Source organism: Cannabis sativa, chromosome 6 (genome assembly GCF_029168945.1).
Source record: "Cannabis sativa cultivar Pink pepper isolate KNU-18-1 chromosome 6, ASM2916894v1, whole genome shotgun sequence".
NCBI classification, from domain to species: Eukaryota; Viridiplantae; Streptophyta; class Magnoliopsida; order Rosales; family Cannabaceae; genus Cannabis; species Cannabis sativa.
Genome location: NC_083606.1, coordinates 63764394 through 63782306, shown reverse-complemented (window position 1 = coordinate 63782306; position 17913 = coordinate 63764394). Strand labels below are relative to the sequence as shown.

General features: G+C 31.2%; 2 protein-coding genes across 6 annotated transcripts; both read right to left on the bottom strand.

Moving 5' to 3' along the window:
• Positions 1-2045: 2045 nt before the first annotated feature.
• Positions 2046-5068, bottom strand: LOC115725314 (uncharacterized). Of its 5 annotated transcripts, none has more exons than XM_030654785.2 (2): positions 3457-5068; positions 2046-2987 (listed from the first exon to the last, which is right to left on the bottom strand). In XM_030654785.2, exon 1 carries the CDS (start codon positions 4828-4830, stop codon positions 3508-3510), a length of 1323 nt encoding a protein of 440 aa, XP_030510645.1. In that variant the 5' UTR covers positions 4831-5068; the 3' UTR covers positions 2046-2987; positions 3457-3507. The 5 variants fall into 5 exon arrangements, with proteins under 5 accessions (XP_030510645.1, XP_030510646.1, XP_030510647.1 ...); XM_030654786.2 differs by having other exon boundaries at positions 2046-2461; XM_030654787.2 differs by having other exon boundaries at positions 2046-2412.
• A 7247-nt stretch (positions 5069-12315) lies between these two features.
• LOC115695393 (cation/H(+) antiporter 4-like) lies at positions 12316-16666 on the bottom strand. The gene is made up of 3 exons (XM_061118205.1): positions 16397-16666; positions 14842-15849; positions 12316-14301 (listed from the first exon to the last, which is right to left on the bottom strand). The coding sequence occupies exons 1-3, from the start codon at positions 16664-16666 to the stop codon at positions 13165-13167; spliced, it is 2415 nt and encodes an 804-aa protein (XP_060974188.1). The 3' UTR covers positions 12316-13164.
• Positions 16667-17913: the final 1247 nt, after the last annotated feature.

The following is a 17913-nucleotide window of genomic DNA, read 5'->3' as shown; positions in this document are numbered from 1 at the left end:
ATTTATGTTCGTTTGGTCAAACTCGAAGGAGATCATCCTTTGCTTACTATTCGCCAGATAGAAGCTATAGATTCCATGTTTATGATAGCGCTCCCACTCAATTGCACTACCGTGTTCCCAAAATGTACGTATCACCCTGACCTAAAAGTAGGCTTAACTAACAAATCAAAGAACACGAATAGCCTTTCAAGATTGAGCCTAATCATAACAGGATTAAGAACATTTGATCTAGGATCAACTAGGCGATATTGACTTGAATAGATATTACGGTAAGTTTAATAAATCTAAGTCAAAGTTCAATATCGGTCCCTTCCGATGCATACTCCATGCATCCAACCTGAGCTTTACTTTAACCAATGCTCTGGAAAGAACATAGCACTTCTCCAAATGCAAGTAAACTCTGTTGTAGATTATCATATCAGTAAAACCCTATGTCTGATAAATTTAGGAAACTTTATTCACAGTCATGTTTACTTTCCAATGTGTTGACGGCACAATAAACAGGTTCAAGTATGTGAAAAGGGTTTCAGATGAATTTATACATTATGTACATATAATCAAGAAATAAATCATGTGAACCATGCAACATTAAATGTTATTTCTGATCTATATTAATAAGTAAATCTGATTATATTGAAATGAGTTTTATTTAGGGCATAAAACCCAACAGGTGTGTGTCTTGGAGGTCCTGGGTTCAAGTCCCAGGTAAAAACATGATTGTAATATATAAACGCTTGAATCAAAAAAAAATGATGCCCAATATCGAGATGGCGATTTGTGAGTGATTAATAATTTTACACAATAATTATTAACCTAAAATATGTAAAATATAATACCTAATTACACCAATTCCTCAAAGAAAAGATAAATAAGCTTACCACCCAAGTCTATTCAATATAATAATTAGAATAAGAATATTGTGTTACTTGTCTATATATTGAAAACAAACTTATTTTGTTTAGTTGATATATGAATAGAATCCAATTAATATTGAATTGACAAAAAAAAAAAACTCAATTATTTTATATATAATTTGATAATGAAAAGAGATTGCGAATGGTGATGAGCTGGAATGTGGCCTCCGTTGAAAAATAGAATTGCTATTCATTGGAATAATGATGATTTTATTATTTAATTAAGAACATTATTATCCAGTACCTTAGCCTTAGCCTAAGACTAATACCACAAGAATTCACAGACAAGAGTTGCCCCCTTAAACCATTTTCTATATTATCATTTCTCTTTAATTAACTGACAAAAGGAAACAATGAAATGGAATCCTCCATGTATCCAACCAAACATGTTGTAACAGTTCAATTTCTTTTCAGTCAAAATACATCATCCATACATACATGCTCACCCATCGTCTATATCTAGAATCACAGATTATCAATTCAAGACAACTGCAACTTCTGGAGAAAAAAAAATCTACACCAATACTAGGGGTAAGGTAAGCCATGCTTGTATCAATACAATGAATAAATAAAAATTTGGTAAGGGGTTAGATAAGAAAACTTGACAAAAAGAGGTTCTGTTAAAAAATGAACTTTGACACAAGCATCACTGCACTAACAATCATACACCCTAATTTTCTTTCAAAAACATGCTTCATCTGAAGATTAGTGTAATTCCTACATGAAGTTACTTGTTCCCTTCTTTTCATAATACCATTTCCTTCCTTGACAAGATATAGTGTAAACTTAGTCCTATAATTTGTCTCACATATGCTACAACTATTTCCTTGACAATTAACCAAAATCAAAAGATTAGTTAGACCAAAAATAGAAATGCCACTTTCTTTTATATGAAGAAGAAAGCTCATTCACCCCAAACATAATACAAAATGTATCTCCTTACATTCTTCTAGATCTCGTGCATAATTATAATCACATAGATGATGGATTATCACAAAAGAAAATGCGATGGGCATTGATTCGACCACATCTTTTACTATCACTGCTACTGATACTAATAGCCAATGGACTCCATTACCATTACTTCTGGTTGTATCAGTCAATAGTCAAAGTCGCATGCTTACACAATCATGAAAGAAACAGAATTTTAAATCCTAAATCTCATGCAACCAGATTAACAAACTTCTCATCTTAAAATTTTATTCTACATATATACAAATCCTAGAAATGCCTCATCTATCAGAAAAGTTCACTTATAGCTAACAGAAGAAATGGGCTTCACTCTTGTTTTTAGTCCTTGTGAAATCTTCACATAATCATACAAATGACCTATTGATTTTGAATACTTACTCCAAACATAAGAATATAAGGAAAACAAACAGGAAAATAATTATGTAATGTAGAAAAGAGAAAGCCCACCAAGTAAGGTAGCAGTTCCTTCCATCAAACCAATTATCGGCGAACATCGAGCCATCAGCTGCATTCAAGAGAGGCTGCACTAGTATTATCGGCGAAATGTAATGTACATCAGGATTCAGTAGGAAACTCTAAAGAACCAAAAGTGCATGTTAGAGGGAAACTGGAAGCTATTGCAATGGCTTATGCACTTTCAATGCAACCTAACTTGTAGTCAAGTAACAACAGATTACTAAGCCTCTAAGCATCAGTTAAACTTGGACTAAAACTCAAATAATTTCTCAATTTGTGTGTGTGATCCTTGAGCAGAGGCCATGATAATCTATAAAGCTTACACATCTCTGACTTAAGAAGCAAAAACTAGAATGCTTTCTTCTTAGTAAACAGTTCAAGAAGCAATAAAACACCCATTTTTCCTAACTATAGAATAAGAACACCAAATCACTCAACCAATATCTTACCATGAGAGTTAAACAGCTAAAACTCCAAAAACTGAACAAATTATATTCTTAAATATTACAGACCTAAAGAAGATACACTAATTGTGAGGCTTTATCTTGTGTGTATACTTCAAGTATCCATGTATCACCCATTAATTTCTTATTATATAATAAGAACTTCCCCACAATGAGAGGTACACATTATATACTTGAATCCCTGTTAAGTTTTAAAAAAATCATTCTAATTAATGTATCCAGGTAACTAGTACTTGCTTTTGCTATCACCACCAAACATCAACTACCAAACAGAGTTTAATTTCAACTAAGATAGCAGAATTACATACACCAAATAATAAGACATGGCTAAAACAAATTACACAGACGAACCGAATTCATATTATAAAAAGAAAAGAAAAAGTATAAAATTAAATTCATTCGGACACTCTCCACAAAAGAAAAGAATTGTGTGAAATAAGAATTATCAAAACATGAGGAACAAGCTCACTCAAACACACTATAGCAACAGAAAAGTTTGTATAAGTACACCTACAAATAAATAATCATTAAAATGAAGAACAATGAAAAGAAATAAAAAATCTACAAGTACAAATGGCACATACAGAATTAGCTTTCACAAACTGTTTAGAAAAACTTCTTGAGAATGAATATACAACAACCTATATTACCTGAAAAAGCAAACATCTTCTCTGTTCTGAATAAACCAACCAACCAATCAATCACTTTGAGACCAAAAGAACTTCGGGTTTCCTAGCCTTGCTAGGAGTGTTAGCGTTAGAAGACGAATTGGTGGCGGCTGCAGCCGCCTTGGCATCAGCTCGAGCCCTCTTATCGAGCTGAATGAGGCTTCGGGTTGCCAAGATAGCCTGAGGAAGCAAATCATGAGATGCCCTTGCGTACAATCGCCGAACTGCAAATGCAGCTTCATCTTTAACATCTTGGGAATTCAATGGCGCCAACAAACAATGTCCCAAAATCCTCAACGCCGGCTGGAAAAGTTCCCATGGAAGCGGAATTCTCGACCCTTTAGAACCCAAATCACCATTACTGCTGTTGCTACTGCTACCAACGCCATTGCCATTACTATAACTATGACCGTTACCGTTACCGTTACCGTTCTCGATCCTCAATTGACTGATCTCTTCCGTTACATCGTCAATTCGAAACCCATTCTCCGAAACCCTAGTCTCAGAAAACCCAGTAATTTCAGGTTCATCGTCAAACTGCTCCTGACAAGAGCAGTCGCGGCCGGCCCAAGCCGCGGAGAATCGGCAGAAATCGAGTTTAGACCAAGCCGGCATCTGCGAGATCTGCTTGTAATAACAATCAAGGGCGACACCAACAATGCCAGCCCTCTTCGTTGACTTGACCGCTACCTGGGGCTCCAGTGGTGGAGCCAGAACACCAATCGAGTTCCTGGTGTGACCACTACCAGGGTTCGAATTGGGCTTCTGCCGAGGCGTGTGATAAAGCGACGGCTGAGATAAGTCCGGGACCGAAACTAAGACGGGCTTCCCAGCCCGGACCTTGGTCTCGGCAGCGTAGAGAGCAAGAAGTACGGCCTCGAATCCTGCAAGAGAAGGGATAGAAGGCGAATCGGATGAGAGAGAGTGGATCCGAGAGAGGTAGAGGCCGGAGAGGAGAGGAATGAAGGAGAAGACAACAAGTCGTAGATGGGGATCAGACGACAGATACGTGTCGTATAGCCAGTGACAGAGAGGGTCAGAGCCGGAACCGGAGAGAGGCGAAGAGAGGGCTGCCGAGATAGCAAGGTAAGCGTCGATGGAAGAAAGGAGTGAGAGAGCAGGGCGGTCGGAATCGGCGAGAGAGGAGAGAGAGAATGAGGAGGAGGTGGAGGTGGGGTCGAGAATTGAAGAGAGAGAGTGGATGCGAGAACGAGCTTTGGAGATTGACTCCCACCACGAGTGCATAGGGTCGTCGGAAGAGGCGGGGCCGGTGCCGGTGGCAGTAGTGATGGCGGGGTTAGGTGTGGTGGTTGTGGAAGAAGTGGTGGAGGAAGAAGGTGAGTTGCGGAAGTCCATGGCCGTGGAATGTGGCCTTCAGTACTCAATTACAACTCAATTGTGGTTTGGTTTTTTTATTTTTTATTAAAAGCTAGGAAGTATGCATATTAGGGAAGGAGTTATTATGCTTTATGGGTATTTTTCTTTTCTTTTTTTCTTTTAAAGGCTTTATGATATGATATATGGTATTAAGACTTGTGAGAGAATACTCTAGCCAGTCTAGGTGTGGGTGTTGCACACTATTAAATCAATCAACAATACAAAATTTATTTCAGCAAAAAACAATACAAATTTATACTTCATTAAGTCAAATATTTAAACAAAATTGTTCCACCAAGCTTTTTAAAAAGGGAAATTTGATCATATTATCTCATTCAATCAAAGTGTTTTTATTACAAGCAGACTTATTTCAAATAATGTGATGATAACTTTTAAAGTCATGCACTATTTAAAACAAAAAACAAAAGGCAAAAAAGAGTTCATGGCTCTTAAACTTGATATGAGCAAAGCATATAATCATGTTGAGTGGGATTATCTTCATATTGTTATGACAGATATGGGGTTTCATTCGACGTGGATTGATCTTGTCATGTCTTGTATTACTTTTATCTGCTACAATGTAATCCATGGTGGTCATGTTGTTGGCCATATCATACCGTCTCGCGATATTCGGCAAAGTGATCCACTTTCAACATATCTTTTTATTATGTGTGCTAAAGGGCTTACGGCGCTTATCAACAAGTTTGAGGCAAATCAAACTATTCAAGGTTGTAAGGTTACTCGTGGAGCTCCCTCTATAATTCACATGCTTTTTGCAGATGACGGTTATCTCTTTTGCCAGGCCACAAAAGAAGTTGCTGAAAGCGTCAATACTCTCCTCCATACCTTCCAACTGGCATTTGGGCAGTAAGTAAATTTTTCCAAGTCATCTGTTTTCTTTAGTCCTAACACTATTGCTCAAACTCGATCAGATATCTGTTCTGTCCTTGAAATGCTTGAAGCGTCTGATGGAAACCTCTATTTAGGTTTGCCTAACATCATAGGTCAGAACAAGACTTCTATCCTCGGCTTTCTAAAGAATTGGGTCATGGCTTGCATCAACAGTTGGGACAGCAAATTTTTATCATGTGTTGGTAAAAAAATTCTCCTTAAAACTGTGATTCAATCCTTGCCAACCTATGCTATGAGTGTCTTCTTAATTCCCTTAGGCATCTGTGAGGATATTGAGAAACTTATGGCAAGCTTTTGGTAGAAAATAGGAATGTCAATGGGGCGGGTCGGATCTGATTCGACTATGATCCGACCTGATCCAGATCATGTACGAATCTGCCGCGCCCCGCCCCGCCCCACTAGATCAGATACTCAGATTGGATCAGATCCGACCCGCCTTATACGAATCGGATTTGATCCGACCCAACTTTTTTTAAAAAAAATATATATATATTTTATATCTAAATTTATAATTATTTTTTCCAAAATTTATTTGTTTAAGAACTAATAATGCATCATTTTTTTTCTTATATATTTTTATTTTATTTGTCAAAATTAATAAAATAAAAACATCAAATTGTTATCACATAAAAATGTGATCATGTATAACCTCAATTATTGCATAACCTCTCTCTCCTTTACTCCCCTATATATAAAACTCATATTTTCCATTCAATAACTACCCTCAATAACTAAAAAAAAAAAATAAGGAAAAAATGAATAATTATTGTAAAAAAAATTAGAACAACTACGAAATACAATGGTTCAAACCAAACTAATCTATTTTTGAGTGGTTTGATTTGGTTTGATCATTTTATTGGTCTGGTTTGGTTTTGAATTTTTAAAAAATCGTAATAGTGATTTGGTTTGAAAAAATTAAAAATCCTGACCAAACCAATCCGTGAACACCACCCTAAATGTGAGGAATCCAAAATTATTATAATTAACATAAAATAGTGTCCAGTATTATCTCCCAGAAATACAGTAAAAGAAACAAATAAATAAATTAACAATTCAATATATAAGTATGTTTATTATATAATAAAAGCAATTATATAGACACTAGAGAACTAATCCGCGCTTCGCGCGGTTTTTACAATAGTTTTAAATTTTCGTAAGCTAAATCATTGTATAAAATTAATAATATAATATAATGACAACACAAATTTTTGAACTCATATTTTTAACAATTGTATCTGCTCACACATAATATTCATGTATTTTATCTATATATGTTAGGATGATTATTAGATTATGTAATGAAACAAAATTAAATTAACTTAATATATAAATTTTTACTCATCAAATTTATAAAGATATTAATATCGATGTATATCTTGGTAAGATTTTTTTTCAAAAAAATAGTTGATCATCACTAATAATAATGTTACATATAAATAGTGTTTATGATAATCCATAAATTATACACTATCAAAATTTTTTATCTCATTTCTTTGAGAAAAAAAATAATTAGTTGAATAGTATATATAATATGGAAAACTCTTGATAATAAATGATTTTATAGGTATTTTTAAACGTAGTTTACAATATGTATACGCAATTTAATAATAATAGTGATAGTTACTAAAAATAAAAAGAAATTAACATTGGTCTATTAATAAATGGTTTTATTATGATTTTTTTTCATGTGCTTTTTTTTCTGGTAAAAAATTTAAAATTTAACATAGAATAGTAAAATTAATAAAAAAATTTGTAATTAAAGTGAAAACTATTTAGCATTTTATATATAAATATATATATATATTTCTCTCTTAAAAAATGTTTAACTAAAAAATAGATAAATTCTAATTGATAAAAAAATAATAACTCATTACCACCAAAGTAGACCTTTTTAATTAATTATTAGTTTAAAGTCAATTTACAAATTATCTATTTAGTAACTGAAAAAATAAATTATAAATAGATAATTTGTAAATGCACTAACAATTTATTAGCTTACTTATTTTAAATTAAAAGTTTGTTCGTGCTTACTTGATATTTCAATCTTATCATTTTAACAATATTTAATGGTCCATATAAATATATGTACTCATATATGTGCATTGTTGTTTTTTGAACTTCTCTATGCAGTTCAAAAATATAATGATTTTTTTAAAATAAAAAATAAAAAAACAAAAGCAATAACTGATTTTGAGTTAATTACATTATTTTATATACTACATTTTCTAATGTAATTAAAAAAAAAAAAAGTTGTTGATATGAATGGTATAGATCGATTTATTTTTTTGTGGGAATATGGATGGACTTTTGATATTTCTATTATTACATATTAATTATTAATTTATCATGATTGATTTGAAGAATAATATTAACTTTTAGATGTTATATTTGAAGTGGAATAAACACAAATGTGTGTATATATGTATAGTAACTTCTTTATATATTCATTTCATTAATAAAATAGTATTGCGTCGTCAATATGCAGGGCCAATCCTGGGTATAGACGGGTTAGATCCGCACTTAGGTTCACTCATTTTAAGGGTCCAAATAAAAAAATATTTTTTAAAAAATATACATATTTTTTTTTATTAATTTTAAAAAATATCATTTATCTTTATAATGAGGGTCCAACAATTTTTTTTTTTTTTTACTTATAGCTCATTTTAACTAAGAGTCGGCCTTGTCTATATATATATATATATATTCTTCTTATTATATAAGCATATGGTACTTATAATTATTAATGATTGTATCTATTTATACATATGTTATACATTATACTATATATTATGGTTCTTATGAATCATAATTATATATATATATATATACTTTTCTTTTTTAATAATATAGTCTAATTAAATTACTAATGTAATTAGTAATTAAAAATCTCATAATTACTCCTTACCAAATTAAAAAAAAAAAAAGAATATCTTATAAAAGATAATATTAATATTAATCTTCTTTTCATTTTCTTTTTGTTATAGATTACTAAATGTTAAATATAAATAATTAGAAAAAAAATAAAAAATTAGAAAAAATAAATTATTAGAAGAAGAGAATGCTACATCATTTAAATTTTAAAAATATTACTATTATTATTTTATTGAAAAAAGATAAAGAAATTACAATTATTTAAAGTATAATTTCTATTGACAATTGTAACTATTTTCGTTTTACTTCATGTATTAAATTTGAGTAACTTACTTCATGTATTAAATTTGGTACTTATAATTATTAATGATTGTATCTATTTATACATATGTTATACATTGTACTATATATTATGGTTCTTATAAATCATAATTATATATATACTTTTCTTTCTTAATAATATAGTCTAATTAAATTACTAATGTAATTAGTAATTGAAAATCTCATAATTATTCCTTACCAAATTAAAAGAAAAAAAGAATATCTTGTAAAAGATAATATTAATATTAATCTTCTTTTCATTTTCTTTTTGTTATAGATTACTAAATGTTAAATATAAATAATTAGAAAAAAAATAAAAAATTAGAAAAAAATAAATTATTAGAAGAAGAGAATGCTACATCATTTAAATTTTAAAAATATTACTATTATTTTATTGAAAAAAGATAAAGAAATTTCAATTATTTAAAGTATAATTTCTATTGACAATTGTAACGATTTTGTTATTTTACTTCATGTATTAAATTTGAGTAACTTGTTTTTAAATTTTTTGAAATAAAATATGTATAATTATTATTTTAATTTAGTGTTTTGAGCATTTTAGTGTTTTGGCTAATTTTCGAAGATAAGTGGATAACACTAATAATAACAATTAATTTTTTCTCATGAGAAATATTTACCATTTTATTTTAACAATACAACAAAATAATATTTTAAAATGGTATAATTTAATATTTTGATCATTTTTTGAGTGTGAGAATTTTTTTATACAAATATATCATATATTAAAATAATTAAATCAACTCAATTTGCTTAACATATTTATATATAATTTTATTAGATATCTAAATAATCATAAAATGAAAAGTTATAGAAAAAATAAAATTAAGAAATAAATAATTTAGAGATATGATTATATATAAAATTTAAGAGATAGTTTTACAATATAAATTATAAGATAGAGCAAGATATAGCTTACTATTAAAAAGTAAAAATTAAGGATATAAACACTTAATTATTTTTCAAACATATATAAATATGTAATTGTATTTAATTACAATAAAAATAAATAATAAAGTAGATTAAAAATAATGTGGCCAAAAACAAAACATACATAATATATAAAGTTTGTGAAAGAAAGAGAGATAGAGATATGAAAAATGAGAAGTTTGAGAATTTATACCAGAAATATTTAAATATATCACTTATAGAATTACATAAATATAGATATAGATACATACATTATATATACACACAATTATTTAAAAGATAACAAAAAAGAAAAAAAATGAAGAAATTGTAACGTAATGAAATTTATCAATGAAGCTATTGTATTTTGTATTTCACTCTTAACTTGTTGTGATTATCATTTTTTTTCAAATCTATATGTGTATATATAGTGATGAAAATACAATAATATTCAAAGGAGTTATGGGTAAGTTAAAAGGTTGTAACTTAAGTTTTTATATTTATGTATTTATATATAGTGATAAATATGCAATAATAAAATATGTTATGAAGAAGTGGAAAAATTATAACATTAAATTATTTATTATTATTAGTTATTAATTATACTTTTTATAAATATATGAATATAAAATAATAAAAATATGAAAATTTTTACAAAAAAAAGAAAATAGTGATAGAATGAATGTAGAGTGCCACCTAAACCTCTATTGTGCTTTCTTTTATTTATATATATAGATAGATAGATATTTTTATCAGAAAAATATATATATATACACATATTTGTATAAGCTATAAGCTCATTACTAGAAACCCAATATTTTATTAACTTTAGATAAATAAATAACAGTACGTCTATTAAAAAATTCTTACAACAATAAAAATAGACTAATATACATATGTGGTATTAATTATAAGATTTACCTTACAATTTATTTGTAAAATCATATAAGTAACATTTTTAAAACTTCAGAGTTTTTTTTTCTGTTGCCGTTAAAATTATTTTAGTTTCAATATCAGCCAATAACTAAAAATGGAGCATGTAGCTATATATACGAATATATTAATTACATATAATCTTGTGTGAAACTATTAGTAAAAAAGAATATTTTGATCCTATAGTATGGTACTAATAATAACAAAGAAAAATACTTTGATCCTAAATGTGATCATAAATGTTTCCTTGTGCTTTAACTAATCCTTTTTTTTTTAAAAAAAAAAAATATATTAAAAAGTATTTTATTAAAATATATATATATATTTCAAACGGATCGGGTCAAATCCGATCCGTAAAAAAATTAAACGGGTCGGGTCGGATTTGATCCAAGATCCAATAACTATCCGAATATTTCGGATCAGTAATGATCCGTCGGATCGGATCACTGACCCGACCCGAATAAATGGATCTTTTTGCCATACCTAGTGGAAAACTACTTCAAGTAAGGGTCGTGGTATTATATAGATGTCCTGGGAAAGAATGGTGACTCCCAAACTTGAAGGCAGCATGGGTTTTTGACATCTTCATGACTTTAATATCGCAATGCTTGCTAAATACAGGGTGGAGACTCTTATGCAAACCCGACTCTTTGGTAGGACAAATGTTTAGAGTAAAATACTTCTTTACTAGTGACTACCTTTCAACCGAATTGGGAAATAATCCCAGTTTTGTCTGGCGTAGTATTTGGACTACCCAAAATCTAGTCCGTTTAGGGGCTGTGCGCACTATTTGAAATGGTGAAACTACCAAAATTTTTGGAACCCCGTGGCTGCCTGATACTGATAACAAGTTTGTAACCTCAACACATCCAACTCTTTCGTATAATAATGTGAGTTCTCTCTTCTCTATGGAGACTCGTAGCTGGGATACTGAATTCGTCAAGGACTTGTTCAACAACTGGGATGCACTTTTAATTCTCGGTCTCCCCTTGTCCTCCAATGCTGAAGTTGACTTCTAGTCTTGGTCAGAAGATCGAACTGGGCTCTTTTCGGTTAAAACTGCATGTACTCTTCTTCAGAAAGAAAAACTCCAGCCATTCGGTTCCAATAATTTTGGTTTTTGGTGTAGACTGCAGCAATTGAAGATCCCACCCAAGGTCAAGAACCTACTTTGGCGTGCTATTTCCAATTGTCTTCCGACTTGTCTTCAACTGGTGACTAAACACGTGAGAATCTATGCAATATGTCCAGTTTGTAAAGCCCAAGCCGAGTCTATTGTCCATGCTCTCCTCAACTGTCCTTTTGCTATGTCATGTTGGCGTATGCTAGGTATCACCTATGACCCGAACCAACAACTATCTTTTGGTAGTTGGTTTGAGAAAATACTTAGAAATCTTGATGAGGAGATCGCTTCACAGTTAGCTATGCTATGTTGGGCAATATGGAAGGCCCAAAACCAAGTAGTATGGAAGAAAAAGATATCCTCAAGAAATGAAGTCATTGCATCAGCACAAATAACTCTTGATCATTGGCGTAAGGCTCAAGATAACATTTCCTTATCTTCTTTATTCTTTAAATTTGAAGGAGATGGGGCTGAGTGTTGGACTAAACTTGACATGAATAACATCATGATAAATGTTGATGCTGCACTCTTTAATATATACTTTCCACATATTGAAATAATTATATTAAAATATAGGTTGAGATAGTACTTTTTTTAAATCCAAACAATTAATGATGTAGCTATAATTCTTTTTCAAAAACATGATAAAAATGGACTTTAGAAAAAAAAAATTTAAGTTTTTGATGATTAAAACAAAAAGAAAAAAGAATGTACTCAAAAAAAGGAAAAAAAAAAAAGTGTCACTGAAAAAAAAAATGACTAAGAATGTGGGTGAAGCTTAAGAATAGTAAATCTCTATCTATTATTTTGGAAGCTTCTTATATAATTCACGTCATTTCATAATTATAATTTCCTTTGTTATTTCTATAATTATTTTTCAAATTAGGTATATAATTAAAAGAACCCTATTAGAAAAACTAAAAAAAAACATTAAATAAAAATTGGACCCTTTCCTTGGGCTCTGTGCAATAGATCTGCCTGCACACTAATAGGATCGGGCCTGCATAGCAATATCTCAAAGTAATAAAACTTGTTTAGAAGAGATCATCTATATCCCAATTTATGCCCATTATTATCATATTTATCGTAGGGAATTTTAGTCCTACAAACTAAAAGGTAACTTTGTAGATCAAAACTTAAATACGATCATATTTTCAACTAACAAGACCCTTGAAGTCAAACAAACACAACACAAATTTATCAACATTAATTAGTCACATAGCTAGCTAGTTACTAAGTTTTTGCTGTTGTACAACAAGAACAGAAGCATTACTCATGAAATCTGTAGACGAAAGCAAATCCCCCACAACACCAAGTTCAGGAAACTCACTCCATTCCTCAAGACCTGAAGTTAAGATAGAGTGTAGATTGAATCTTCTTCCAACAATAAAAAGTTCGAAATCATCAGCCATGGATCTCAACTTAGTAGCCGTTTCAGTCCCATCTTTAACCATTTCCTTTATATAACCAACATTTCCATGACCAACATCACTATTTTGATTATAATTCAGAATTATCTCCTTAAGCACTTCATTATCAAGAACCGTCTCCCACTGCTCAAGTTCTCGATCCTCATTCACACTCACAAAATGTATGATTGTTAAGGTTATGCACGAGTCCATGACCATGCGCTTGGCGAACGTGACAGCCTCCCTATCGTCGCTCCCGCCCAAGAATACCATGGCAACGCGATAGGGAGCTTGTCTCGACACCATAAACTCAACAGTCTCAGAGTGTCCTCGATCAACAAGGACAGCTACAGAGCAAGGAGCTCTCTCCATCACACTACAATTAATAGCACGAACAGTGAGGTTTTCTGACTCAATAGCTGTCCCGTCCAGAGACCATTTTCTATGAAATGGGATGACTATCAATGAGGCTAGCTTGTCCAAGGCAAGAGTACAAATATCTTCATGCATGTATTCGGTTGGGGAAATCGCGGTGAAGACGTTGACATTGGCTGCGCCGTGGTTCTCCCTTTGGAAATGTGTGAAGGAGAGGATTATGTTTTCAGAGTAGGAGTAGTTGGAGAGTGTTTTCTTTTGGAGTTGGTGAGAGATAAAGACGGGCGTGGCTCGGCCCACGAGCTCGATGAGATGGAGAATGTAGACCGAGATCGGGTTGTCTTTGGTGGGGCAAGAGACATCGAGGAGGTTCATGAGGGCTGGGGTGTTGTCTGGTCTGTTGATGCATGCAACAATGCGAAGCTCGGTGTCATTGGTGGCAGATTGCATTATGTTTCGCTTTTGATAGCCTGCGTATTTTCTCATGGGGTTGTATAAGTAACGAACGGAAATTGGAACCACTATTGCGGTCACCAAAACTGTTGCCATCACAAAACAATACACCTCTAATTCTATAACCTGCATTGAAATTGCAATAAGTTCAAGAAAACAAAACAAAAATAATAGTTAATTATGTATTAGTATATTGTAATTTTAAAATTTAAAATTAAATTTTGGTTGATATCATCTTTTATTTTAAGGGTATTGTTATTTGACTTTAAGGTACTCAACACCATATGTATCATTCAATTATTAGTTAGTAGTTTCTCATATTATTATTAAATTAAAATTTATAGGACACGATATTGAAATATACATATCAGCTGTTATGGTGCTTGGTTAGTGTTTTCCTTATTTTTAGTGTACGTTTCACAAAAAATTAAATTTAGTGAAACTACACATTATTTATCATCATCTTTTAGTCGCACAAAACCAAACTTATATTTTCATTTTTAATGAGCAAGAAATTATTGTGATATAATGACCATATGTTATAGTGGTGTTGCTTTCAAATTATGTTGTGATTAAATAATCTAAATGTTGAATTTTTCTCCTTCCAATATATTCCAACTATTAGTTATACTCCAGTTAAAAAATAATTGGTACAGATATACATACCTTACTATCTCTAGCAATACCATAGGAGGCCATTTCCACAACCCCTTTATAGGACATAATAAAGGCAAGAGCTAATCCATCATTTAAAGGCATCCTACTAAGCAGAGGAGGTATCAAAGAGAAAAGAAACTTTGACACAATAATCACAAGCACAAGAAGAGCATTGGCTTTAGCCACTTTGGTGTTGAGATTGAGGTCATGTGGGTCAGCTTTGATCATGGCCACAGTCACAAAGATAGGCATGAAAACCCCAGAAACTAAAGGATCAAAAGTCTTCACCAAGGCAGACCCTAATGGAGGCCCATCAGGGACAGCAAGGCCCAATATCATAGGCCCAAAAATAAGTGTCATATGATACCAATTTGATAACATGGCAGAGAACAAAAGTCCCAAAATAATGATGGAAAGGTAAACTTTTTTTACCGGTCTACCCTCTGGGGTTTGGCTAACCATCCATATCATGGCTGGTCTGGCCACGTAGATAACAAAAACAATAAATAAAGATACCAAAACAAAGTCCAAAATGGCTAACCCTATAGACTTGTCCCACACCTTGGCTAGAGTAGCCAAAGCTGTGAGAATCACACCAAGTATGTCACTTATGATAGAGGAAGACAACCCAAGACGACCAAGCTCAGAATTGAATATTTTAAGGTCTTCAAGGAGACATGCTATGACAGGAAAAGATGTCAAGGAATGTGTTGTTAGGACAAACATAAGTTGGAGATTCTCTTGTTTGTCGAGATCAAAATGGCGACTGAGCAAGTATTGTGCGCCCGCTCCTAGAAGGAGCGGGGCAATCATGGCGAGAGAACCCGTGTGGAAGGCCTTAGAGCCAGTACGGAAGACTATGCTTAAGTCCATCTTGACTCCACTTAAGAAAATGAACATTGTGTATGCAAAGAGTGAGATTGTGCCCAATATGTCTTGGTTGTTGAGTCGAAATATCGAGTTGTAATACTTTTCTATGAATTGTGCTGCGACACCTTGGCCTAGGACAATTCCAGCCTAGTTATATGTACCAAAAAGAAAATTTCTTAGTTGTTATGTATACAATAAATTACAATAGAAAGTAGTTAACTTTAACTATATTGTTTTTTTAGTTTGTTAAATTTTGAGGCCCTTTTTCCTTTATATTGATTGTATTTGTTTTGCTCCATAGGACAATAGGGTGATAATTTATACTTTTTCTCCTATTATTTATTAAATTAAAATGAGTCAAACTTAATGGTAATAATAATTTACCATTTTTGTTGCATTTTTTCATTCTAAATAGGTTTTTTTTTTTTGTTAAATTTAGAGAATTTATTTATAATCAATACAAAATTATATTTTATTGGTTAATTTGTCCATCCAAAAGCAATTGAACCTAGCTAGACTATTTTGTAAAAGAATTACAATTATCTAATTAAATAAAAAGTAGATTTAGCTAGAAACTTTTCCTCCTTTATCAATACTTTAAATTCTATTATTACCTTCACTCTCCATAAATATATTTCAATGAAAAGAAAAGAAAATCCAAAATTATATTCATAAGTCAAACAAATTAACTTACCAGAAGTTCAGCAACAAACATTGGCAAGCCAATCATCTTGAGAAAAAAATGAGAAATTTGAGTAATACAAAAGATAGAAATCATCTCAATCTCTAAAACTGGCATTGTATAGTTTTGTACAGGCAATGTCACATTGCCAAAAGGAGTCGATACATTAAGTTGCCATGCATCACTTTTATTCCATAGCCCAACAGAGTGAGTATTTGCTGGGAAAGCTGTGCATCGTTTTATAGGTACTATATTCCTAGCACTTGTATTAAACAATTCCATTTTTCTTTTTCTTTTTTTGTGTTTGGCTTGAGAGAAAATTATGAGCTATATAGGTATGAAAAAAAAACTTATGATGAGAACTCAGAATTGGAATAATATAAACCAACTCATATTGCTTGGGGTATGATGGTTAATGTTGTTTTTTTGTGAGTAATTATTATTAGAATTATTACTATTTTTAGTGTAACCCCATACTCTAATTTTGAGAGTAAGTAGTTGTTTAGCTAGGTATATGTGTGTGGCCAGCTTTAAGTTTTTTGCTATTACTAATTAAATTTATACTTCTCTCTAACTGTTTGTTTTTATTCCAACAATTAAAACAAATTGAATATTATTAATTATTATTTTATAGAACAAAATAATGTGTATTATACCTATACTGTTATTATTTATTTGTTTTGAAAAGATACATACTGTTGTTATTTACTAAATATTTTATTCTTCACTTTAACTTAATGAATATATACAAAATAAGATAGATTCAAATTCTAAAATTTTTCAATCAAAAGATTAACGGATTATTTGATAAGAAATTCAAATATATCTACATATATAAGAAACAAATTATTATTGAGTTTTATTGTGAAGTATTGCGAGACAAATAATATGATGTGGGATTCACAATACAACAAATATAATATTTAAGAGCGATCAATTTTGAGACAACATCAAGTCGCCTCTAATAATAAGAATATGAAGGACGGCAAATGAATGTCGCCTCTAAAAAAATTTGATTTTTTTAATCTGTCCAACATGTCGCCCCTAAAACTATTAGAAGCGATAAAAGTCGCTCCTAAAAAGTTAAAAACTAATAATTGCAAATAGACAGGAATTTTCCCGTTCATACTACTAGGGGCGACAATGCCTTGCCACTAACACGGTCAAGACATTAGGGGTGACTTTGTCACCCTAATAGTGTGCCTATTAAAATCCCAAATCTCCTTCTTTCTGGAGCCATTTTACATTTTCCTTTTAGATTTCTCTCTTCTTCTACAAAAAAAATCCCTTCTTCAACCCAAAAAAAAACTCTATTAACAATTTCAATCCAAAAAATTGAGCAAGAAGAAAAAGAAAAAGGAGGTGCAATCATAAGCGCAATTAACTCCATACAAGTTTGTTTTTATTTTTAGAATTTTTTTTTAATTTATTAGTTTTAATTTAGGGTAATCTACAGCTTTGGTATACTTTAAATAAATCTAAAATAGAGTTGTTTTAGACTTTATTTGCAAGTATATAAAGCTATGAAT